The sequence below is a fragment of the Marmota monax genome, unplaced genomic scaffold (assembly GCF_021218885.2).
Source record: "Marmota monax isolate L192 unplaced genomic scaffold, Marmota_monax_Labrador192_F-V1.1 WCK01_AAM20220418_F8-fsc00010, whole genome shotgun sequence".
NCBI lineage: Eukaryota > Metazoa > Chordata > Mammalia > Rodentia > Sciuridae > Marmota > Marmota monax.
Window position 1 is genome coordinate 22,505,379 of NW_026692321.1, and position 25,556 is coordinate 22,530,934.

The 25,556-nt window shown below is 49.1% G+C and overlaps 1 protein-coding gene across 2 annotated transcripts in view; it reads right to left on the reverse strand.

Annotated features, from left to right (window-relative positions):
* Window positions 1-1,254: 1,254 nt before the first annotated feature.
* Galnt14 (polypeptide N-acetylgalactosaminyltransferase 14) overlaps window positions 1,255-25,556 on the reverse strand; it is a 222,781-nt gene continuing 198,479 nt past the window's right edge. For both annotated transcript variants that reach the window (XM_046441580.2, XM_046441581.1), the window contains exons 10-15: window positions 18,395-18,521; window positions 16,337-16,429; window positions 13,326-13,409; window positions 12,694-12,835; window positions 2,467-2,586; window positions 1,255-1,836 (exon numbers count right to left, since the gene is read on the reverse strand). In XM_046441580.2, the coding sequence (XP_046297536.1) occupies window positions 1,678-1,836; window positions 2,467-2,586; window positions 12,694-12,835; window positions 13,326-13,409; window positions 16,337-16,429; window positions 18,395-18,521 (725 nt within the window). In that variant the 3' untranslated portion in view covers window positions 1,255-1,677. The remainder of the gene's footprint in view (window positions 1,837-2,466; window positions 2,587-12,693; window positions 12,836-13,325; window positions 13,410-16,336; window positions 16,430-18,394; window positions 18,522-25,556) is intronic.

The following is a 25,556-nucleotide window of genomic DNA, read 5'->3' on the forward strand; positions in this document are numbered from 1 at the left end:
GGTGGTGGGAAGATTGCATAGCAAACGCAACCACCAGAGGAGGTTCTGGGTCTGTACACTTCCACTCTTGCCTTTCCCAGTCCACAGTAGTCTGCAGCAATGGGTTTTATAATGAGCTCCAACAATTTTCCTTTACTGAAGGCCTTTTTGGATGAGGGGGATAGACACCTGCTTAGAATGTAATAGTCACTGTGGTGGGCGGATTCTAAATGGCTCCCCACAATCATCCCTGCTGGCATTCACTCTCCTGAGTAATCCTCTCTGCTTGTGTATGGGCTGCAGCTGGTGACTGCTTCTGTCGAGTAGAATATGGCAAAAGGGATGGGCGGTAACTTGTGAGATTTGCTTTTAAGAGCCTCTGACTCCTGTTTCGTGCGTACTCTGCCTTCTTGGCCTGCTTGCTTTGGAGAAGCAAGCTGCTAGCTGGAGAAGCCCTTGCAACAACTGAGGTCAGCCACTGGCCAACAACCTGCAAGGAACCAAATCTGCCAACAATTACAGCGTGAGCTGAGGACAGATCTGGCCCCAGGTGAGCTGACTGCAGCCCCAGCCAAGACCTCCACCACAACTTTGTAAGACCCTCTGAAAGACAGGACCCAGGTAAGCTGTACCTGGATTCTTGATGCATAGAAACAGAAAATCAATGTGTGTTGCTTTAAGCTGCTAAGTTATGGGGTCATTAGTTATGCAGCAGTAGATAACAAAGACAGTTACTAAAGAGCACGTGGTGAACTTACCTTGGCAGAGGATGGACAGGAAACTTAAACAATATGGACTGCTTCTCTCTTTAGCCCTAGTTGAAAAGAAGGGGCAACAGGACAACCAACTTGCGGAGCATACCAGGGATGGGGAGATTTATTAGAGTAAGACCCTCCTATGCTGATGGCCACAGAGACAGTGTTTTAACCAGGGAGGGGCCATCAGAATTGGCCAGAGACCTACAAATCAGGAATGTTGGGCCTCCAAATTAGACAAATTTCCTCAGTGAGTCAGGTATGTATCTTCAGTAAAAACCACTGATCTGGCCCTACTTCCCCATGTGACATAAGAGGAAATGATGGGCCAAAGAAGGGATGTGTCTTTTGGGGATCATATAGCTAGTTGGTGGCAACCTAGGATAAAGGCGCATGTCTCCCACCTCCCTTGTCTTCTTCATCCACTCTTCCACCAGATGCCCTCCCACTGCCCACCTTCAAAGGAGAAATCAGCTTATCCCTTGGCCAGTGGGAGAAGGAAAAGCATTAGGTACTTAAGGACAATTTCTAAGGTTATTTATTTCTCCTGAAAACCACCTCCATCCTTCATCTCTCAACTTAGTCCTGGCCCGGTGACAAGAAAGACTTTCCTCCCTGGTCTCCATGGGTGCCTCTTTGGAACACAGAGGGAACAACAAACATTTCTCATTAGGTCTGGGTCTCCAGGGACCAATCCGGGGAAGATATGGCCAGGACTGGAACTTCACAACATTGAGAACACATGGGATTGTCACTGAGCCTGTTGGCTTGTGATCTTTTCCTCCATCCTCCCTGAGACAGCTGCTCCTGTCCTGGGGGGGCTTTGCTCCACCTCCAGTTCAGGGCGTCTGGTGCAGTCAGTGGCTCTTCAAAGCCTGGCTTCCAGTCTGTTCTGGCCTGGGCAAGCACCAGCCCTGGCCCAAGCTGGATCTGCCCAGGGTCCTCAGGAGCTCGCCATGTCCCAGTGCTGGCTCATGAGTGAGGACTCACATGGGTTGACCACAACCTCCTTGCCATCTTCAGAACTGTCCCCGAACACATCAGTGTCTAAGCAGAGGTGGGAAGCTACGTGCTCGATGCGGGAGCCCGTCTTGGTCCATTGCTAGAGAGGAGGAGAAAGGATGAGCTGGGTTTCTCTGGCTAAGGCCCCAGGTCCTATCAATAACATCAGAGTTCCAGGTTTAATCAGAAAGGTTGCTACCATGTGTCTAGGGTCAGCCAGAGACTTGATTTCATGGTCTCATGGAAGAATGAAACTAACTAATTGCTCTGCCAGGTATTGTTGTTGGTTTTCTTCTTCTTTTCTTTTCTTTTTTTTAAAAATAGATTAAAAAAAGTTAAAGGCAAAATCAATATGTTTGCTAGGAAAACTCATTAGGAGGCAATAACTTTCCAAGCAATAGGCCAGAAAATATGAAGTGAGTTAGTCATAGGAGCAATCAAAGCAGCCATCCACACCGGGTACCTGCGTGGCTGTGAAAAAGTGCGAGCCAATATGTGTGGGCTTGGCATGGGCAGTAGGGGTCACAGGTGTTCATAAGCCAACAGACCAGGGGGGTCAAAGCAGCATTGCTGTTGGCACCTTGGAGAGGATCCCAAGCAACATCCTTCCTCCCTCTCCGCCCTTCCTTCTCCAACAGTTCCTCTGTCTTCCTGCCCCTGAGACTTAGTCCTATCCAGATCATCACATTATGGAAGGCAGCCATGCCCCAGGGACCTGCTGAGCCCTTACCTGTCTGGCATCTCCATTCTTGCAAAGCACAAGAACCACCGGGGCACCAGGGAACAAGGTAACGACTGAGAGGCACAGCTCCTCCTGGATGATCTGCTGGGTGTACGTGTAGGCCCACACCTACGGGGGGAGACCGGGAATGTGCACTCAGGATGGAGGAAGTCACCGCTCACGGGATACCACTGTGCCCACCTAAGAGAATCAGTACAGCTGGGTGAGAAGTGCCAGGGGCCCAGCAGGCACTGACCATCAACAAGGTCACCTTGGAAAATACTACGCAAGGGAGGTCATGCCTCCACCACAAGTCGCTGTCCCCATATCCCATGAAGCAGCCTGGGCCTGGCATGCAGGCAGCTTCTAGAGTCACTGAACTATTCTGGGCTTTGGGCAAGAGATTGAACAGCACTCGAACCGAGCTGTGTGGTGTCCAGAGTCTGTTTGGACATAATGTCCCAGACATTGAGTCTGTTCCCCTCTCTTGACATTTCACACAGCACCCCCTCGCTGTCTTTAGAATGTGCTCTCTTCTTTGAAGACAGCCCAAACCTGGAAGCCGAGGTTGAAACATCAAACTATTCGAAGAGAATGAATATACTCCAACACGGTAGAGTAGGCAGTTTGGCTGCTGAACTCCTTCAGGGAAAGAAGCTTTGGCACTGGGCTGACAAGCAGAGACGATGGCGTAAGGAACGGGCCCTCTGTGAGGTCAGCACGGGGAATGGTTCTCATGCATACTCCCTCCAAAGTGCCAGAGACCACAGAGAAACTGCTGCTCAGGAAGCCTGACATGCTCTCCAGGCCTCATGCCGGGGAGAGCAAGTGCACCATGAAGAGGCTTTCCCAGGTCCTGGTACCCTGGCCTTCACCATGGGGCAAAGATGTTGACTCCAGACCACCCCCCTACCCAACCCCCACCCTGGGGAAGCTGCAGAGGACCCTGTCAAAGTTGTATTCTTGCCAACTAGTTGGCCCTACGCCTCTGGACCAGGCCATTCATAGACTACCTTTCTGTGGCCTGAGAATGAAAAAAGGGTCCCTTCACAGGCCAGCATCCTGCTGTCAACCAAGTGTGCCCTAAGAACATGGCATTCATCTGCCTTTCTTTCTGCACCTCCCCCACCCGCTCCTAGACCCAGATCCTCCCCCCTGGGCCTGCTGGACACTCTCAGGACTGTGTGGGACCTGCCTTGCTCCTCCTCTTCTCCCACAGGCTCAGGCCCTTCTGCTGTCCTGTCTGCACAGCTCATCTTCACCTGGTTTGGCCCTACCTGCTGGACGGTGACCACTGCCTTTCCTGATCTAGAACCATCCCTAGCCCATTAACCTCTCAATGGGGCCACCAGCCACTATCCCTAGAGAAGGCTCCTGCCTGAGGATTCTTTTGTCCCATTTCATACTACTGGTGCTGGGAGACCTACCTAGACCAGAAAGTATTCCCTGAGGGGTATATAGCTAGAGATGAGCCAAGATCATCCCCAAGTTGATGTTTTTTTGCAGCCTGGTGATGGGTACATGGGGAGAACCCATCTTTATTCCATCGACTTCTATATCTACATATGTTTGAAATTTTATGTAATAAAAAGTCACAAAATGTATTCCTTGGGACATATCAAGAAGCTCTGTGGCCTTGAGAACATCATCATTGCACACAAGCCATTTGCCTTCCTCCAGGATAAGCTGAAAGGGGAAGGAAGTCTGCACAGAGTGGTGCGATGACCTTGAAGTGGCTGATGATGGCTAACATTTATCGAGCACTTTTTATGTGCCAGACACAGTTCTAAGAGCTTTACATGGATTGACTAGTTTAATCTCCATAAGGATCCTATTAAGTAGATATTATCATTATCCCCAGTTTACAGATGATGAAACCAAGGCTCAGAGAGGTTGTTTAAGGTCACATACTGGCAGTGGCCCCCACACCAGGGGGGGCCAACTGCTCTGCCATTGCTGAGGTTGACTAAGTCCTGGCTGATTCTGCAACTCCTTTACACAAGTTTAGTCATGGGAGAAGATGCCTGTCTCTGAGTCCTCTTTGAGGTTACAAGTATTAAAGCCATAGATCAATTTCACCTTGACAGGACAAAATTGGAGATAGCAAGAGATCTTTTCTTTATTTACAAAGAGACTCTTCTCTGTGGCCAATTCCCAGTGACAGTATAGTAAACAGGCAATAGTCATACCCCCACGTCAGGGTCTGGGTTGGGCAGGCCAGAGAGTCTACCCCTCTCTGCCGTTTATGGGAACTGAGGATGAACAGAGGCCTCTGCTCTATGGATTCCACACCAGGCCACAGGGGACACATGCAGCATGGGCTTCCAGCCTGTGCTCTCCCTTCCCTTCCCACCTGTAGCCTCCATATCCAAGCACAGCTACTCCGCTACGTAGCTCCCCTTGGGGTCTAAGAGTGTGTATTAGTGACAAAGTCTACCTCAGAGGACAAACTAAGGCATGAGATCCTCACAGGTCCTGAAATCAGGTTGAGGCCACCGGGCAGGGGATTCTGCAATCCTGGATATCTGGAGTGTGGCCTACAAGGGGAACCCTGCATATGAGCCCAGAATATTCCTTGGCCTATGGGGAGGAGAGAAGAGAGCCTAAGGCCCAGATCTACAAGCAGGCTGCCAGGGAACTATTTGTCCAGGCCTAGGACAACCACCCTCAAATTTAGATTTCTGCCATTCTCTGGAAATGAGGCTGAACAGTCACGGATGAGGACAGAGGATGAGGTTTGCTCCTCTGGTCCATTACCTGCCCATATAGTCTGTAGGAAAGCACGAATTAGCATTTAAAAAATAAATCCTGTCATTATCTCCTGACCACCACAATATAATGACACTGTGTTTTTTTGTGATAAAAGCATTAACAGATTAAACACAAAAACATAAAATTATACCAGTTTCTGAAATCTCATTTTGGCATTTCTTTGTGAATGTCCTAGGGGCCTGGGAGTGCTGGGGATGGGTTCTCCTGACGTCTGAGGCTCCCAGTTCACAAATGCCTTTGGGAAGGAATAGCCAGATGGCACACGCCTGGGGTAGGGTCTGAGGAAGTCACCTAAAGATCCCCAAGAGAGTGTGTGAGGGGGAGCAGATGTGGGAGGAAGCCCTTCCACAAGTGGGCTTTCCATTACTTGGTCCATTCCTGGGATTTCATTCAGCCTCATGATCTCCCGGGAGAGGGCTGACCTCTGGCCACATGTTCAGGAGGAGGGGAGACAGGAGCAGGTGTGGTAGGGAAGCAGGGAGAGGTGTTCTGAGGCCCACCCTGCACCCATCAGCGTTTCCAAAAGGGCCAGGGATGAATGAATTTGTTAAACAAACCCTGATTGAGAAATGGACTTCAGGGAGGCAAAATGTCATCCAGGCTGGTCTGGCCTCGACTGACAAGTGCTGGGCCCTCTGAGGCTGATGGCTCCATCTGGGGACTGGCAAAAACACTGCCCATGGTTGATATCCCTCTCCACCCCCAGTGTATACACTCACAGCTGACCCCAGGGAAGGCTATCCAGAGGCTGTCCCAGAGGCTGGTGTGGGGACCGGCCAGGGGCCAAAAAAGAGGGCCTACTGCTGTCCCTCCACCCCCTGTACCGGTCCTGAGGAGGGAGACTGACCACCTGTGCTCAGGGCATGTCTCTGAGACACCCAGGGCTGGTGGGGTCAGGGAGTGGCCTGGTGCTGGGGGCAGGCAGTGCCTTCTCTCTCCAGCAAGCACCCTTCTGGTCACAACTGAAAGCCGGGACGGGAATCCAAGGGGTTACAGCGCCCAGCCTGGGGCTCACTGTCTTGCCCTGGCTGGAGAAGCAGAGAGGAAAGATTTTTCTTAAAAGGTTAAGAGAGGCGGGGGTGAGGATGAGACCAGGAAGAGGGTCTGGTCTTGGAATGGTCCAGGGCTCCCTCCTCTAATAGGCAGGGGGAATCAGCGGAGAGCAGTGGAGAGAGTTTGTCTCCCATCCTCACCCAGGGGACATCTGGCAGTGTTTGGAGACATTCTTTAATTATTATGATTGGGTACTACTGGCATCTGGTGGGCGGGACTAGGGATGCTGTTAAACATCCTCTGATGCACAGAAGAGTCCTCACAACAAGGAGCAAACCCTTTCTGATGCGATGCCGTGGTGCTGAGGCTGAGAACCCCCCCAGCCTAGTCTTCAGGCTTGCACTCTGCAGGCGGCAGGCCTCTATCGCACCCCTACTGTGGCAGCATTCATGTTCAACCTGGGTAGAATAAGCCTTGCTTACCCCATCTGTCGAGTGGGGATGAAAACAGGACACAGCCATGCAAGGGGGTGATGGAGGACTAAATGAGGTGATTCCTGGTGAGCCCTTGGCCCAGAGCCTGGCTCTGGCTTAGAGTAAGGGCTTCATAAGTTGGATTTCCATGCCACAGGGGGAGAAGTGTTGGATGAAGTAAGAGAAATATGAACCAATGCAGGGAAGTTTGGTGGCAGTGTTTTTAGTAAGGAAGGAGCCCACGTCATGTACTGATGATGGTGAGTTCCATGTTCAAAAATGCTTCTGAGCAGGCGCGGTGGTGCACATCTATAATCCCAGAAGTTTGGGAGGCTGAGACAGGAGGATCACGAGTTCAAAGCCAGCCTCAGCAATGATGAGGCACTAAGCAACTCAGTGAGACCCTGTCTCTAAATAAAATACAAAATAAGGGTTGGGGATGTGGCTCAGTGGTTGAGTGCCCCTGAGTTCGATCCCCAGTACAGAAAAAAAAAATGAAAGAAAGAAAATGATTCTGAGCTGGGACCACTAAACTACTAAGAAGAAAAAATAAGCACAAGACTGCGTTGCTGGTTATGCTGTGATTAGAGAGCCAGCGTGACTCCTGTCTGAAAAGGATTCTCTCAGGACCAGGCCCACTTGTAGGTGTTTCACATTCATGGTCTATTCAATCCTCATAAGATGGGAAGAAGCTACCATTTTAGGGAAGTTGGTACTGAGGATCAAAGAGGCCAGTTGCTGGTGGGATCAGGGAGTGGCCTGGGTAATACCAGGAGCAGATCCCTCCTCAGTGAGATGGGACCTGAATTGACAGTACCCAGGGCCACTAGTGGGCTTCCAGCCTCATTTGTCATACCAGGCAACTCGTTAGTCCATGAAACATATCCTTAGAGCTCTCTCACACAGAATGAATGAGCCTGGGTTCAACAAAACTTTTAATTCAGGCAAACTCCTAGGTGCTGGATCTCTGAAGGATCAGCCACGGTGACAACAGCCCCAGTGCACCAACTGTCCAGGTGGGGTCCCTTCATCAGGTGTACAAACATGGGCCTCAGCCCCACCCTGGTGGAGGGCCCTGCCCAGAGGCACAGGGTGACCTGGCAGGCCTCACACATTCTCCTCTTTCAATTGGGACCTACACTGGACTCACATTTGGGATCTTTTCTTCCGGCTCATCCTGTTCTCTTCTCCACATTGCAAGAGTATAGATGGATGCGGGATTAAAACCGCTGCACATTTTGTGTTACGTCATAGAATTGGGTTTTGGGGTGACTGTGGGTCTGGAATCCTGGCTCACTTGCTCCATAACATTGTGAGCTTGGGTGAGCTACTCCGCTCTCTACCTGAGTGACTTCAAATGCAAAACGAAGATACTCCCAGTCACTATGGCAGAAGGTCACTCTATGGAATGAATGGGTTAACACACGTGTTCCCAGGATGGTGCTTTCCATTTAGGAAACTGCTCTGCTAACAGTGACTGGGAGAAGGAAGAGCGATGGCCCTTCACATCTGACTTTGGAAAGTGCTCAGGTGAGGTGCTGGTGTGGGGCTTGTGAGGGGCTCTTCCCAAAGTTGTGCCAAGAAAGCACCAGAAGGAAGGTAGCACAGGCAGGGAGGTAACAGGCTGGCAGCTTGTCACACTGGAGGGTGCAGACCCAGGTGGGCATAGCTCTGGGGAGAGCTTTTGTCTTCGCCCACCCCAGGGCTTCCATCTGCCTACCTGTGTGCTCCGCAGGCCAGGAGCCTATTGGCTGGGGGCACAGGGGAAGGAGCACATTGAAATTTCTAGTTTATGTTTTCCTCATTCTTTAAATTCTTTTAAATTCTACCTTTCACAGATGTTTTTGTAGAGAATTCAGTAAAGCCAAGAGGAAACTTGTTAACCTGAAGACTTGTTGGGCTTCACAGGTTTTCAAAGGCTTGATGTATTTCTCTCGCATCTCCCACAGGACCTGGGTTCACTGGCACCTTTGATACACATGTGAGTTCAACATTTTGCTCCCAAAGTTGACAAACCAGCAAGAAGGCAGGTGAGGCAGAGTGAGGCGTGGAGGTGGGGGTGAGCAGGTATGTGAGCCAACCCACTGCTGGAAGACAAAACAGCCCAGTGCTCAGGGCTCAGCCCACCTGGAGAGTGAGTGACAGCTGGATTGGAACTCAGAGCTCCTGGTCCCCACTCTCCTCATAGTCCTGGGTTTCAGAATCCCCTGCCCAGTGCCTCCCTCCTGATTTCAGGACCAGTGTGGATCTCATGTCTGTGTTCATCCTCCCAGTGGACTGTGTCCCCAGCACATACCTCTAGGCCAAGAACAACCTTTAGGGAGGTGTGACTATGTTTATATACGGAGGCTGAGAGCTTGCAGTGCAAGGCAGACCCAGGGTTAGGAAGAAAGTGTGCATCCCTGGGGGCCTGGAGTGGAATCTGAGGCGCAAAGGCTCCATTCACCCTCTTGCCCCAGGACCTTGCCCCAGTCTGGGAAGGGTCTACTCTCTGGCCTGCCCACCCCAGACCCTGACATAGGATTATGTTTGTTGCCTATTTAGAAGTTCAGTCAACGGAAATTGGCCACAGAGAAGACTCTTTGTGGATAAAAAAAGAATCTCTTGCTATCTCCAACTCTCTCCTATCAAGGTGGAACTGATCTATGACTTTAATATACACAATCTCAAAGAGGAAATCTTAGGGACAGACCCCTTCTCACATGAGCTCTGAAATCAGCCATGATTCCTTGGCCAGCAACAGCAATGGCAGAGCTTGGAGAGAATGGCATGGGGGCCACTGCCAGTATATGACCTTAAACAACCTCTCTGGGCCTTGGTTCTACCATCTGTAAAATGGGGATAACTGTATATTTACTTAATAGGGTTCTCATGTCACTTCTGAGTCAGATGAGGTGGGTACAGACAGAGATGGATGAATGAGTTATGCACAGGCTTTGAGGGGCAGATGCAATGTCCTATGGACTGCCAAAGGCTGAGGAGGTAGGTGGACAGATGCAAGCAGTGGAGGAAAAGCAAGGTTAAGGGGCAAGAACAGTGTTGATGCCTAATATTAGCAGAAAGGGTTGAAAAGCAGAAAGTCAGGATTGGTGGTTTATGAGGGAGGGGGAGGGGAATATGGATGGACGAGAAAGGAAACAACAATCAGTTCTACAGAGTGTATATTATAACACACACACACACACACACACGCGCGCGCGCGCTTGGAGAGATGATCTTAGCTGAAATGGTAATGTGGATTTCTGTGGATCCAAAATGGGTTTAACACTGTCAGAGAATCTTGGACGAGTGCCCAGTCCTGCTGCGGGGCCCTGGAGAACAGAGGCTGTGTCTAATCCAGCATGAACCGCCTACCTGGCCTCCCTAGCAGGCAGTGTGAGCCCAGGGCGCTGCACTCCAGTCTGCCCAGGTGGACTGAGCCTCTTTGTATCCCCCAGGGATCCACTAGCATCCTGAATTCACAAGGCTGCTGCACAAACACTGTGGTACTCCTAAGGCAGAGTGGAGCCACAGTCCAACACTGACTTCTAGAGAATTCTGCTCACCTGTTGACCCTTGCCATGATGACTCTGGGGTGCCTGGTCAGAGGACTGGAAGGTTGGCTGGCATGAGCTAGTTCTCCTGCAGCCCAATAAAGGCCTGGCTTCCTCTGTCTAGGGCCAGGGCGTTGCAGAACCCCTCTCAGAGGACTGCAGATCCTCTATGCTGCCGAAGACAGCAAGTTCCAGAAAAGCAATCTCCTGTCCCAGGAGTTGGGATTCCCAGAAGCACCACCCAAATACAGACTCAAAGAAAGGATGTGTGTCACCTACTCAACATTCTACAAAATGCCACATGAAAAAAAAAAATTGTGTCACTCTCAACCAGGTAACTACACCTAAGACAAAATCAACACCTTGGTTTCCTTTCCCTTCTTCCTGTCTGACTCAGAAAGACACCTCCCCTGTCCTGCTAGAGCAGACATGGTTCCTGGAGAAATTTTGGTAAGCCAGAGCTAGGTCTTGAGATGCAAGTACCAGGCCCAGGATTCTGGATTTTTGTGGTGGACAATAGGGGAATACTGAAGGCTATGCTGAGGTTGGGAACAATGGTTTAGTGATCACAGCTAAGGTGGGGATGAGGGGCAGGGATTGGAGCAGGGAAGGAGAAGCCACTGGTGGCTATTGCCAAAACCTAACTATGGCTACTGGAAGGGACCATTCTGTCTCCTTGAGGGCATTTGGTAATTTCTGCAGGCATTTTTGAGGGCTGTGACTTGTGTGTGGCAGGTACTACCAGAATCTATGGGTAGAGCCCAGGGCTGCTGCTAGGGAGCCTATAATGTGCAGGACAGTCCCCCACAACAAAGAATTGTCTTGCCCAAAACGTCCATAGAGCTGAGTTTGAGCAACACAGATCTAACAAGAAACAGCAAATGCAAGGGAGTTCTCTGAGGGAAAACATGCAGGGGCTGGCAGACATGGGGACTGCAGGAGGAAGGGGGGCCACAGGCACTGGGCAGGGTTGGAATCATGGTGCCTGGAAGAATGTGGTCAGGTGGAGAGAACTAGCAGGGATGGGAAGGCAGCCCGGGTGCTACCAGCTACTCACACCATCTGTTGACTTGAATCTCAACTGAGTTTGACCCAGTTGCCCACGTGGGAGTTGAACCATGCACCTTCCATCCCCAAGCCCTCTCCTGTGACCTCATTGTGTCCCACTCCTGAGGATAAAGGTCAAGCTCGGCAGGGAAGAGGCACAATTTGACTCCTGCTTCTCGCTGGCCTCAACATCTGCTCAGACCCTGTCTCCCTGCAGCCCTTCAAAGGTGGCACCCCTGCTCTGGACCCCAGGTCTCAGTACCTGCTTTATTTCCTAAGCCACTCTTTCTCCCTTCCTGACCAGGTCTGTTACTGCTTATCTCCTGAGACACAGCTCATTTTCAAATCCTCTGGGACAACTTCCCAGTCCTCACACATAACTCAGATGCCACCTGTCTCTGCTCCTGCAGCACCCAACACAAGCTCCCTAGGTCAGGAATTATATCATGGTATCTGCTCTCTTGCTTATTCCTGCATTCAACCCCTTGATGCCTGGGACTAGGTGTTCATCTCTATATCTTCAAGTTAGCAGGGAAGTATTTGCTGAATGACTGAGTGAATGAATGGAGACACACAATTTGTGAATCAATAAACAGAGGAGATTGTCAGAGCAGGAGAAATGAAAAAAACAAAAACAAAACTCCATGAAAAAGTTTATAGAGAAAATACAGTGGCCTGAGAACCTTGGTGAACTTCTACTGGGGGTGGGGCCTGACCGTGGGGGGAGGAGCCAGCTAAGAAATCAGACAGGAGAGACAGGAATGCAGGCAAAAGGGGACCCTGCAGAGCAGAGAGGGTCGTCAGGTGATGGATGTGCTTGGCCAAGGGCGACAGAGGCTGAGATAGGTTGTGAATTCGTCGGCAACCCTGAAAAGAGCTGGCCTGCAGTCCTGCGGACTTGGGGAGAGCAGGAGAGGGAGAAATGGAACCCTTGGTCTACAGAGGGGAGGACGGGATGAATGAGGACACTGCCCAGAGATGAGGCAGAGGATGTGATTGTCACCAAATCTGACGGAACTGCTCAGAAGTCAGATTACCTAGAGACTCACTGAGTGGGCACTTGGTCTCAGAGGCAGTGCCCATGTCACATGACCCCCGCCCTGCCTAACCCAGCCCATGTTCACTGCAGCAGGAACAACATCAACAGCAGACTCAGATCCTGCTAACTTACGGGCCATTTCCTTTTGGTAAAATGTTGCCTTTTACGCTGTCCTAACAGGAATTCTGTGTCTCTGGAACCTGGCAGTGTGAACACGTGGCAGAGTGGTGGTGGGGGTCTTCCTTCTCACACTCCCCTACTGATCTCTGAGTAGAACTGGGGCCCTGATGACACACATGAGAGCAAGTGACCAAGGCTAATCTGGCCACTTCCCTCCTCGGTGGCACATGGTGCTGTGTACTCAGCCAGCTGACTTTACCTGGGACTTTACATCCTCGCCTTTGATCTTGGCACAGGGGCTCAGCCTGAGGGTGAGGACCTCTGGGTTCTGCTTGTGAGACTCAAGGCACTTCTGCCTCTGCCGGATTTTACCCTTCTGGATGGAGGAATCCTCGGGGACTCTGGAGGAAAGTCACAAAGAGAGGTGAGAACCCACTGCCTTGGGGATCAAGAATACTAGCAGCTGGAGAGGTTGTGGGGTATTTTGAGAATGGCAGGGCCACCTTTCCTTGGGCTGTCACAAAGATTGACATCTGCTCAGAGAAGGATGTCACTAGGAGTAAGGCAGCAAATGAGCATTTGGGAGCCACAGTGGGAGGGATCCCTGGGATGGAGCCTGCATCAGTAAGTCCATGCTTTTAGGATAAAACCAAAGGCACAAACACCAACAGTTGAGAAATACTGTTACTAGCTACCCTCAATCCGTCATGCTGCTGATTTGACCTAATTCCCCTTCTAGTTTCAGGGATAAAGGGAGCCAACTAGCCCTGGTTCTTAGTCTTCCCTAGGCTTAAAATTCCTCATTCAGTTGGCCCCAGTCTGTCTCCTCCAGGTGAAGCCAGCTGAGGGCCTCTCCTCCTTGCCAGCCCAGGCTCTAGTGGGTAGGGGTACCTGAGTTCCGGGTAGACATTCTCCAGGTACCACTTGAAGCTCTGACAGTGCAGGTTCCTCCTCAGGTTCACTCTGCTCTCAATGCTGGGGTGATGGGGACAAAGACAAAACACAACCGTCAGAGACAGAACTGGCCACAGTGGCCCAGGCTTGAGAGCCTAAGTCACAAGCAGTGCACATGTGCTGCACCCACATGTCTCTGGAAGGTGCTGGGGAAATGAACTACGCAGAGACTTCTACAGCTCAGGCCAGGGCTAGGGACACTAAAGCATATCTTATGACCAGGTAGCAGTGGTGTTGAGGACTTGAGCTTCCACTTGAAAATGGAATTTGGGGCTGTTTTGACTTTTCCTTAAAAATAAAGGTGCTGGAACATTCAGTGTGTTGGTATTCACACACCATGGGACTCTGGGCCTGCTCCTCACAGTTTCTTTTTGGATTCTGCAGTTGAAATACTACTCCACAATGCCCCAGCCTCCGAGAATCCTCTTCCTGGACTGGTGCTGGGGTCTGGACATGTGACAGCTCATTAGATATTCACTGGGCACCTACTGTGTCTGGTATTGCACCCAGTGTGGGATAGGATGGTGGCACTGGGTAGGTCTGTGGGGGCTGTGGGCAATGCAGAGGTGTTTGTTGGGTGCATGGTGGCCAAGGTGGTAATGGTGACACTGGTATGTGGAAGGAACCATGGACGTCATCTAGACAAACTAGAAAGTGGATGGGGTGGGATGTCAGCAGGTGTGAAGAGGGATGTGAGTGGGAAGAGAGCGAGGAGCTGGGCTTCATCTTAAGGGCACCAGGTTGAAACCAAGGGGCTCTTTGCAGGGTATGACAGGACAATGTTTGCACTTGGAGAACATCTCACAGTTGGTTCTGCAATGGGCCTGGTAAGGCAGAGCTAGGGGGACAGGGAGGACAGGAGGGAAGTGACTGTGGAACCCCAGGTGCCAATCATACTTTATCATGGAGGCCCAGGAGGGTCAATCCTCCACTGCTCTCCAACTGCATTGCTGGTAATCACCTAATTTCCATTTGCACCTTGTCCTTCCTGGGCTGCCAGCAGAACTGGCCCTGCCTCCCACACAGCATGGCTGCCTTCCACACCCCTCCTCTTTTGGCCTCACTCACAGTGCTACACCAGAACTTCCCACAGAGCACAAACCATGCCTCCCCACCAGCTCTCAGCTCTTCAGGGCAGGATGGAACAAGCTCAATGTGTGACTGAGGCAGCATTGTCAGGACCCAGGGATCTTTGCGATGGGGACAGAGAACCAAAGGGAAGAGACAAGGGTGATGCCCAGATTTCTGATTTGGCCAATAAGGTCCCAAAAAAGAAGGCTCCTGGGGATGGAGAATATGGGATGTGGGGCAGGTTTAGGAGTGAACTTCATGCGTTTAGGACCTGTTGAGTGGGAGGTGTCTGGGAGGCATCCAGGGAGTGGCCCAGTTGAAACTTGGATATAAGTGACTGGAGCTCAGGGGAGAGGTCTTGGTTAGAAACAGAGATCTGAGTATGGGCAGTGAAGATGTGGCTGTGAGTGCCAGGGAGAATGTGTCCCAAGAAGAGGGCTTATGACAGGCCCTGCAGGAAGGCCAACATACGATGGGTGGGGAGAAGATACTAAGGTTGGATATAGGGCCAAAAAGGTGGTCAAAAAAGCGAAGACGGCAGAGCTGTGGGAGCCGTGGAGTGATTGTAGATGTGCTTGGGAATGCTACATCAGATCTGCCAAGGTCAGGGTGAGCAGAGGCTCCTGGTAGCAAGTCCTGCCATATGCACACTGCAATCATGAGGTGGAGACAAGGGTGTCTTCCACGAATTCCACAACTCAGGCCATGCCCCAGACAGTAAATCAGCCCACTTGGGGAGGAGCCCAGGAGCTGGGGGGATTTGAAATTCCCCACTGTGAACACAATTTGGAAACTTGCCTGCTAGAACCTTGTTCCTCAAATTGGATCCTCAGACCAGCCGCACGGCATCACTGGGGAGCTTATTAGAAACGCAGACCTGGAGAATCACATTCTCCATTTTAACATAATCCCCGGGAGCTCTGTGTGCGTGCACATTAAAGTTTGAGAGGCCCTGCACCAGGAGGCAGGAGGAGATCAATCCAGGCAGTGGGAACCTGATAAGTGTTGATTTATGAATGAGCACGAGTATGAATGGTGCATCTGGAGTGCAGGAGGAGGGCTGGCCTAGCACCCTACCACCACAGGAAACACACCTGTCCCTTGAGACGAAAGAGACCGAGAAGGATGGCGTAGATGCGCTGAAGCTAATGGGTTGTTTTGGGGAATCAGTGTTGTCTATTTCATCTTACAGGTGTCATTTGCTGCAAGGGAAAGAAGAAGACTGGGGGAGGGGAGTGGAGGTTTAGTGAAGATGGAGGGGTTGCTGGCTGGGAAAGTTAGCAGGACCAGTGGACATCTTGTGGCCTCCCTGAGAAGGATGCCTATGGAGTGTGGTCAGTAGCACTAAGTAGATCCCAGTACTGTCCAGCAGTTCGTGCACAGGGAAGGAAGAGGTACAGGGACAGGTTCCTCCAGAGTTGAGAAAACTGTGTGGGGTTGGGGAAGGGTATGGCTAGATGAACCATAGGGCATAAGATCTGTGGACAAGGCCTTTAGAGATTTGTCTTTAAGCAACAGTGGAATCCAAGCTGGAGAGGAAAGTGGGTAAAGAGAGGAGGGGTGGTGGGCGTGTCTAGTAGACTGGAAGCCATGATGAGATTGAGAGCCAAAGCTCAGTAAGGTAGGAGTGAGGATAACCAGAGGGACAGTGTGGACTATGATTTCATTTGGTGTGAGTCATTTGGTTTGATTCAGATTTGGTCCTCCTGTGCAGTGATGGGCTCCATCTTGGGTCACTAAAACGTAGAAGGAGGAACTCCGACCTGAAGGAACTGGTCCAACATCCTATCTTTCTGTAAAGAGCTGGAAATATCAGCACATTGTGCAAGGCCCAGCTCAGCTCCCCCATGAGTGGGCAGTCCTGTGGCAGCACTTACTTCCCAAAGGGCCTCTCCAGGGCGAAAGGCCGGGCAGCATAGAAGTACTGTTTGTACTCATCCATCCACACTTCAGCTATCCGTTTGGTATTCCTGGGGAGACAAGGAGTGTTAGGAATGGCTGTCTGGGAGGAGCTATAATGTACCCAGTTGAAATACATACACACCCATGGGCAAAGCTGGCAGCATCCCACAGGTGGGGACCACCATGACTGAGCCTTAGCACTATGGCTCTCAGGACACTGAGCCCAGCCAAGCCTCCCCAATCTTCAAAGGCACCTTTACCCCAAGGCACAAGATTTTAGCAGGAACAACAAACCTTTCACCAAAAGGTCCAGATCAGAAAAATAACACCAGAAACTGAACTCAGAAAAAATAAAGAGCAAAGGGCCAGGAGAACCATTGGGCATTCATTTGTTGTAACTCCAAGCTCAAAGGCAGGTCCCGCATTGAGCGTCTCGTCCCTGGCCAGCCTTGGTTCTTAGGCTCTTGTTCCAGGGTTTTCCCCTTTACCATAGGGAACATGCTGAGGTCCCAGCTCTCCAGGGGACATCAGCACAAAGGCCAAGCAATGAGTACATGCAGGGACAAGGGATCAGGTCATGTTCAGACCCCAAAGGTCACAGAAAAGGAACACAGGGAGAAGGGCAGTAAAACACTGAAGATGTTATCATTTAGGACTTAGAGATACAGGGATCCCATAAAGAGCCCCAGAGTAGACAGGAAGAGATCAGAAACAATGAGATGGCAGGTGGCAGCACCTGTGAGGCATGAACTTGGGAGAAGGGGCATGCTCGTTCAGACTCCACTTCTATTTTGGAGCAGAGGCATTTGATAAAGGAGTGTTGTAAGCCCTTCTGAGCTGTGACCTGAAATGACATTATGCATATACAAGCCAGTTCTCGGGGCACTGGAGGCAGGTAACAGTGCTCTGCTGGTCCCTCCCACTGGCCTAGCTATCTGGAAGCTGCTCCGCAGACACTGGACCACATTTCCCTAACACTGGAGGGCTCAGTGGCATGGCTGCTGCTGCTCTCTGGCCAGGGCACAGTAAGGAACAGAACGAATGTCAAGAGTCCCAGATCTTGCCTCCTCCTTCCCAGGATGGCCTGACTCCAGGTGGCCACACGACTTTGCCAGGCCTGATGTCCTGGCTTCCCTTTGCAGTTTGAAAACCTGCTGGTGAAGACAGACCCACCCTTGCTTTCCCTGATGCTTCCTGGCCTGCTGATTTTTTTCTCTCACCCTACCCTTGCCCACCATGTTGCTACAAAAGGTATTGCTGATTTTTCCACTGCTCAGATCCATGCCTTCTCTGAGGCAGCTGGCAGGATGTACATGTGCTTAGGGTGTGAAAAACCAGGAAGGAAGAACGGAGGACAACAGTACCCCAAGTGAAGGGCACACCAAAGGGGCCCACAGCACCCCTGACCCTAATGGACCAATGACAGGAAAATAGAGGGGATGGGTGGATGATCAAGGGAAGGGAGAGAAGCTAGAATAGGAGGAAAAGATGAAAAAAGGACTATACATGAATTATCTTCTAAGAAGAGAAGATCAAAAGAGGAGAAATGATGGAAGGAAAGCAGGCGTAGGAAGGAGGGAGCAGGGACACGCGCTCGTGGATGGCTGAGGCCTGATACCTATAATGTGGACATGCTATCTCGAGGCAGGAGGTGAGAATAACTGTGCTAGGGGCCAGGTTCTCAGGAAGTGCCCCAGCCTGGACCCTTCTGGTGCCCCGTGAGGCCCTGGTGCAGGCACACAGCCTGTATCTCCTATGTGGCCCCATTTCCTACAGCTTCCCAAGGACCCTCCCTAGTGGGTCCTGCAGGATGGTGCTGAACAGTGAATTGACGCCCCTCAGGCCCTATGGGGACCCTGTCAAGCCTTAGCCCTAGCACTGGAAGTTCAGGAAGAGTTCAAGGGACAGATGTGCAGCTGGTGTCTATTCAGGGCACACAGGCCACCTAACAGGGCACCAGGGACAGCTGCCAATCCTTAGCCACAGCAACATCACTGCTGCCCACGTATGCTGAGCCCAGAACATGCACCTACTTGATGTATGTGTTGGCATTTCCATCAGGAAAAACGTAAGGGTGCTTCTTCCGGAAGACGTGCCCCACTCGGCTGCAGGGGATAATCTCCAGGCTGCCACTGCACATCCACACACGAAAGGAGATTTCTGCAAGACAGCCATGTCCCTCCGGTTACCTCCTAATATGGTTCCCTTGGCTTTGAGGCACTAGGCACTAGGGAGCCCTGGCACCAGGCCTTGGTGCTGTGGGTGGCTAAGAATATTGTGCAGCCAGACAGGGTGCTCCATTGGCTGGAAGCACATCCATAAATAGAGATGGCAGTTGTAACACTTTGGAGGGCAGTGTGAGGTAATATGGGACCAGGAGCCAGCATGTGGTCACACACTGGGTGACCCATGTGGTGAGGCAGGGTGCTCTGCAGGAAGGATTCTACCTGGAACAGGGAAGCCTTGGGGTAGGGAGAGCTGCTTTGGAGAATACAGGTATCAGTTGGAAGATGGTTTCGACTCACTCCCCATTGTGACCACAGATGGTTCAAATCCAGATTGAGGAGAAAGGAATTTCTATTTGAGAATACAAGAGAATTTTCCAAGTCAGGGACCAGATGTCTATCAAGAGAAGACTCAGGACAGGCTAGAAAACTACATGGTGAGATGCAACAGAGAAGAATGAGTCCCCAGAAGGCCCTTGGACAAGGTGTCCATGAAAATGCCTTCCACAGTGAGACTGCAATTCTACCACCCGAAGGGTGATCCAGGAGGAGGAAAGCTAAGCAAACCTAGAGCTGAGAGTAGTTGGAGAAAATTCTAGAAGCTGCGAAGCTGTTGTTGGGAGTGCTTCCCAGTGTGTGGATTTTGCCCACACACCCATTTCTTCCTGGTTGGCTGCTGCTGTGGGATCCAAGTGGTGGGTGGGGTAGTTAGTCTCCTACCCTAGGACTGCTCAGGAGCGGGATCCAAGTAGGGCTTCTGTATCAGCAGAAGCAATGTCATACCAGGGTGGGGCTGGGGAACATTTTTATCACTGCCACTGTTTGGGACTGCCAGTGCATGGTGCTATTAAAAAGCAGAATGACTTAGTTGTATTATTACTCTGCAATTCTCTACAATGCACCCCCTTACTGACTATACCCATTGGGTAACTCACTGGTAGAAAGGTCTGTGGGAGCTTCTCCTGATCCAAGCTTTTGCAGTCAAGCTTAAGTGTGAAGGAGACAGGCTAACTCAGGAAAATGCCATGCTTGGGGGTGTCTACCAGTGGTAAGGAACCATAGGCTGGGGGTCCCAGTGCAGGAAATAAGATTACAGATACTCAAGGAACTTCCTGCCAAATGCTTGCCCTGTGCCTTCCGGCAGCCTGGGCCACACCTCCAGGCCTCCCCAGGTTTCCTCACCACTGGGCCTCTCTCATCTGCAGACCCTTCTACCACTAGCTTGCAGAGTCCCTGCATTCTAACTCTCCCAGCAGGCACCTGGCCTCAAATTCTTCACCCTGATCCTCTCTTGCTCTCTTTCACATGTCCCTGGCCACCCTTCCATGTTCCCTCCTGCCTCCTCCCATGTCTCTGTGCATAGGCTACTGAGTTGCTGACAAGTGTTCTTTCATACCAACTGACCCATCACCTCTGCACCTGCCCCTCTGCCTGCCACCCAGGCTCTCTCCTGAGCAGGCTGCAGCTCATTCCCAGGAATGCGAGGAAGAGAGAAATAGGAAGAAATTGGTTCGGGGTTCTGCAGACTCAAATCTGCAGCAACCCACTAGCTGTGTCCCTGGGAAACCTGCTTTGGCTTGCGGAGGCCTGCTTTTTCTCACATGTCAAACAAAGATCATAAAAATACTCTGCAGGGCCGCCGTCACCATCAAATGAAATAGAACTGTGAGAATGAGTGTGTGAACTCTACGTGTGACTGGAAGCTCAGCAGCAGGTATTATGAGACCCCCTCCTCAAGCCCATCTCTAAAACTCGGACACTGTGCTGCATCACCCACCGTGCCTGCCCCTCACTTCTTCGACCATTTACAGCTTCTTCCTCCTTCCCATCTTCTGCCAAGCTGCAGGAGACACGTGGACTTGTGGACCGGAAATCTGAAAATTTGACTCTCCATAAAGGTCCTCAGTACAGAGTGAGGTGGCAAATGCCCCAAATGGCTGGGGCACCTTCTGAGTCCTGTGTCCTGCATGCAGCCTGGTGTTTCTGTGAGTCACCAAGCAAGCAGTGGCTCAGTCAACTGCCTGACACCCACCTCTCCAGCTTACAGCGAGTACACTGAGGGACTTCAGGGATGGGGTGGGGAATCGTGTCAGTACATGTGTGAATTGGAGTCTCAGTATGTCTGCCTTCAGATGTGTGTGCTCCAATCAACTCCTGTCCCAGGACTCCAAACAGGGTCTGCTTCACTTCCCAAAAAGGAAACCACTTAAAACCCCCTAAATGAGAGATGGCAGCCTCGCTTACTAGATATAACTCATACACGGTGCCAGCTTTCCTCCGAAGATATGCATGTGCCTTAGCTTCTCTCTTCCTTTCCCCCCGTATTCAAAGTAGACATATGTCTCCACTCATTTGCAAAGCAAATCCCTCCAACTGGTGGGGGGGACAACCCCATCCCCCACCCCACAAGCTGCTTAGCCCCCTTGAGCTCTCTCTGCTCAGCATTGTGTTGCTCTCTGAATCCACTGACTCCCTCCCCTCTGCCACCATCTTGCACGGGCTCCCACCTGGCACAGTACCATCACAGGGCATGGTCCTTCTTCTCTTTCCTCTGCTCTCCTGATCTCCTCCTTAATTATGAGGGTCTGTTTTTGAATGTTGTCCTGAAATTCCTTCCTCGTCTGATCCCAGTGCTCGCTGGATGCTGAGGACTCTCCTCTGTCTCACCAGTCCTAGGTCTATTCTGAGCAGCAGTGCCCCCTCCCAAGGGCTGATGCTTCAGGGAGGTGTGACAGTCCCCTGGCCTCCACCCTCAACTGGTGCTGCCCTGCACTTTCTATTCTCCAGGCCCATTCTCCCTCTTCCTCAATTCCTTGTGTCTGCTGGGTGAGTGTAAAAATTCAGAAAACGTCAGTCCTACCAACATTAGCCAGGGAGGAAAATGGCCCCTTCCTGTTCCTCTGGGCCAGGCATGGTTAGGTTCTTTCTCAAGGGGCCGTTTACTGGTCCTCCTAGCAACCTCGCTTAGTGGTTACTGATGTCCTTATTACCCAACAAGGCAGCACCTCTGCTAGGACAACTAACACCAGTAGCTGGAAGCTGAAGTACACCCCCCCCTTGCAAAATAGTCCACGTTCTTGCCTTGACACCACCTTGTCCTCACACTCGACATCTGCCACTGGCTAATGCAGGTACTGACTTCAAGGCCCCCACAGCCTTTAACACATGACGAGAGAGATCACTTGTACCTGATTAACTTCCTCATCCAATTTCACAAAATGCCTGTCTTAGTTCTGCTTTAGGATGGCAGCCTGTGATGAGTTAGGTTTCTGGAATCCAGATCCTTGTAACTAAAGTTTTTTTTTTTTTTTTTTTTTTTTTAATTTTTTATTGTGGGTTGTTCAAAACATTACAAATTTCTTGACATATCATATTCCACACTTTGATTCAAGTGGGTTATGAACTCCCACCTTCACCCCATACACAGATTGCAGATTCACATCAGTTACACATCCATTGATTTACAAATTGCCATACTAGTGTCTGTTGTGCTCCGCTGCCTTTCCCATCATCCACCCTCCCCCCTCCCCACCTCTCCCCTCCCCTCCCCTCCTCTCTCTCTACCCCCTCCACTGTATAACCCTGAGGGTCTCCTTCCATTACCATGCAATTTCCCTTCTCTCTCCCTTTCCCTCCCACCTCTCATCCCTGTTAAATGTTAATCTTCTTCTCCTGTACTTCGTCCCTACTCTGTTCTTAGTTACTTTCCTTATATCAAAGAAGACATTTGGCATTTGTTTTTTAGGGATTGGCTAGCTTCACTTAGCATAATCTGCTCTAATGCCATCCATTTCCCTGTAAATTCTATGATTTTGTCATTTTTTAATGCAGAGTAATACTCCATTGTGTATAAATGCCACATTTTTTTTTATCCATTCGTCTATTGAAGGGCATCTAGGTTGGTTCCACAGTCTTGCTATTGTGAACTGTGCTGCTATGAACATCGATGTAGCAGTGTCCCTGTAGCATGCTCTTTTTAGGTCTTTAGGGAATAGACCAAGAAGGGGAATAGCTGGGTCAAATGGTGGCTCCATTCCCAGCTTTCCAAGAAATCTCCATACTGCTTTCCAAATTGGCTGCACCAATCTGCAGTCCCACCAGCAATGTACAAGTGTACCCTTTTCCCCACATCCTCGCCAGCACTTGTTGTTGTTTGACTTCCTAATGGCTGCCAATCTTACTGGAGTGAGATGGTATCTTAGGGTGGTTTTGATTTGCATTTCTCTGACAGCTAGAGATGTTGAGCATTTTTTCATGTACTTGTTGATTGACTGTATGTCCTCCTCTGAAAAGTGTCTGTTCAGGTCCTTGGACCATTTGTTGATTGGGTTGTTTGTTCTCTTATTGTCTAATTTTTTGAGTTCTTTGTATACTCTGGATATTAGGGCTCTATCTGAAGTGTGAGGAGTAAAGATTTGTTCCCAGGATGTAGGCTCCCTATTTACCTCTCTTATTGTTTCTTTTGCTGAGAAAAAACTTCTTAGTTTGAGTAAGTCCCATTTGTTGATTCTAGTTATTAACTTTTGTGCTATGGGTGTCCTATTGAGGAATTTGGAGCCCGACCCCACCGAATGTAGATCGTAGCCAACTTTTTCTTCTATCAGACGGCGCGTCTCTGATTTGATATCAAGCTCCTTGATCCATTTTGAATTCACTTTTGTGCATGGCGAGAGAAAGGGATTCAGTTTCATTTTGTTGCATATGGATTTCCAGTTTTCCCAGCACCATTTGTTGAAGATGCTATCCTTCCTCCATTGCATGCTTTTAGCCCCTTTATCAAATATAAGATAGTTGTAGTTTTGTGGATTGGTTTCTGTGTCCTCTATTCTGTACCATTGGTCCACCCGCCTGTTTTGGTACCAGTACCATGCTGTTTTTGTTACTATTGCTCTGTAGTATAGTTTGAAGTCTGGTATCGCTATACCGCCTGATTCACACTTCTTGCTTAGCATTGTTTTTGCTATTCTGGGTCTTTTGTTTTTCCATATGAATTTCATGATTGCTTTCTCTATTTCTACAAGAAATGCCATTGGGATTTTGATTGGCATTGCATTAAACCTATAGAGAACTTTTGGTAATATCGCCATTTTGATGATGTTAGTTCTGCCTATCCATGAACAGGGTATATTTTTCCATCTTCTAAGATCTTCTTCTATTTCTCTCTTTAGGGTTCTGTAGTTTTCATTGTATAAGTCTTTCACCTCTTTTGTTAGGTTGATTCCCAAGTATTTTATTTTTTTTGAAGATATTTTGAATGGAGGGGTTGTCCTCATTTCCATTTCAGAGGATTTGTCGCTGATATACAGGAATGCCTTTGATTTATGCGTGTTGATTTTAAATCCTGCCACTTTGCTGAATTCATTTATTAGCTCTAATAGTTTCTTTGTAGAGCCTTTTGGGTCTGCTAGATATAGAATCATATCATCTGCAAATAGTGATAATTTAATTTCTTCTTTTCCTATTTTTATGCCTTTAATTTCTTTCGTCTGTCTAATTGCTCTGGCCAGTGTTTCGAGAACTATGTTGAACAGAAGTGGAGAGAGAGGGCATCCCTGTCTTGTTCCAGATTTTAGAGGGAATGCCTTCAGTTTTTCTCCATTCAGAATGATGCTAGCCTGAGGCTTAGCATAGATTGCTTTTACAATATTGAGGTATGTTCCTGTTATCCCTAGTTTTTCTAGAGTTTTGAACATAAAGGGATGCTGTACTTTGTCGAATGCTTTTTCCGCATCTATCGAGATGATCATATGGTTCTTATTTTTAAGTCTATTGATGTGGTGAATAACATTTATTGATTTCCGTATATTGAACCAGCCTTGCATCCCAGGGATGAATCCTACTTGATCATGGTGTACAATTTTTTTGATATGTTTTTGTATCCGATTCGCCAGAATTTTATTGAGGATTTTTGCATCTAGGTTCATTAGAGATATTGGTCTGTAGTTTTCTTTCTTTGAAGTGTCTTTGTCTGGTTTAGGTATCAGGGTGATGTTGGCCTCATAGAATGAATTTGGAAGTTCTCCCTCCTTTTCTATTTCCTGAAGTAGCTTGAAAAGTATTGGTATTAGTTCTTCTTTAAAGGTTTTTGTAAAATTCTGCTGTATACCCATCCGGACCTGGGCTTTTCTTAGTTGGTAGTCTTTTTATGGTTTCTTCTATTTCCTCAATTGATATTGGTCTGTTTAGGTTTTCTATATCCTCCTGACTCAATCTGGGCAGATCATATGACTTAAGAAATTTATCTATGCCTTCACTATCTTCTAATTTATTGGAGTATAAGGATTCAAAATAGTTTTTGATTATCTTCTGTATTCCTGAAGTGTCTGTTGTGATATTGCCTTTTTCATCCTGTATGCTAATAATTTGAGTTCTCTCTCTTCTTCTCTTCGCTAGCATCGCTAAGGGTCTGTCGATTTTGTTTATTTTTTCAAAGAACCAACTTTTAGTTTTGTCAATTTTTTCAATTGTTTCTTTTGTTTCTATTTCATTAATTTCAGCTCTGATTTTAATTATTTCTTGCCTTCTACTTCTTTTGCTGTTGTTTTGCTCTTCTTTTTCAAGGATTTTGAGATGAAGTATGAGATCATTTATTTGTTGGTTTTTTCTTTTTTTAAGGAATGAACTCCAAGCAATGAATTTTCCTCTTAGAACTGCTTTCAATGTGTCCCATAGATTCCGATATGTTGTGTCTGTGTTTTCATTTATCTCTAAGAATTTTTTAATTTCCTCCTTGATGTCTTCTATAACCCATTGATCATTCAGTAACCTATTGTTCATTCTCCAATTGATGTATGCTTTTTCCTTCCTTCTTTTATCGTTGATTTTCAGTTTCATTCCATTATGATCAGATAAGATGCATGGTATTATCTCTACTCCTTTATATTGTCTAAGAGTTGCCCTGTGACATAATATATGATCTATTTTTGAGAAGGATCCATGTGCAGCTGAGAAAAAAGTTTAACTGCTTGAT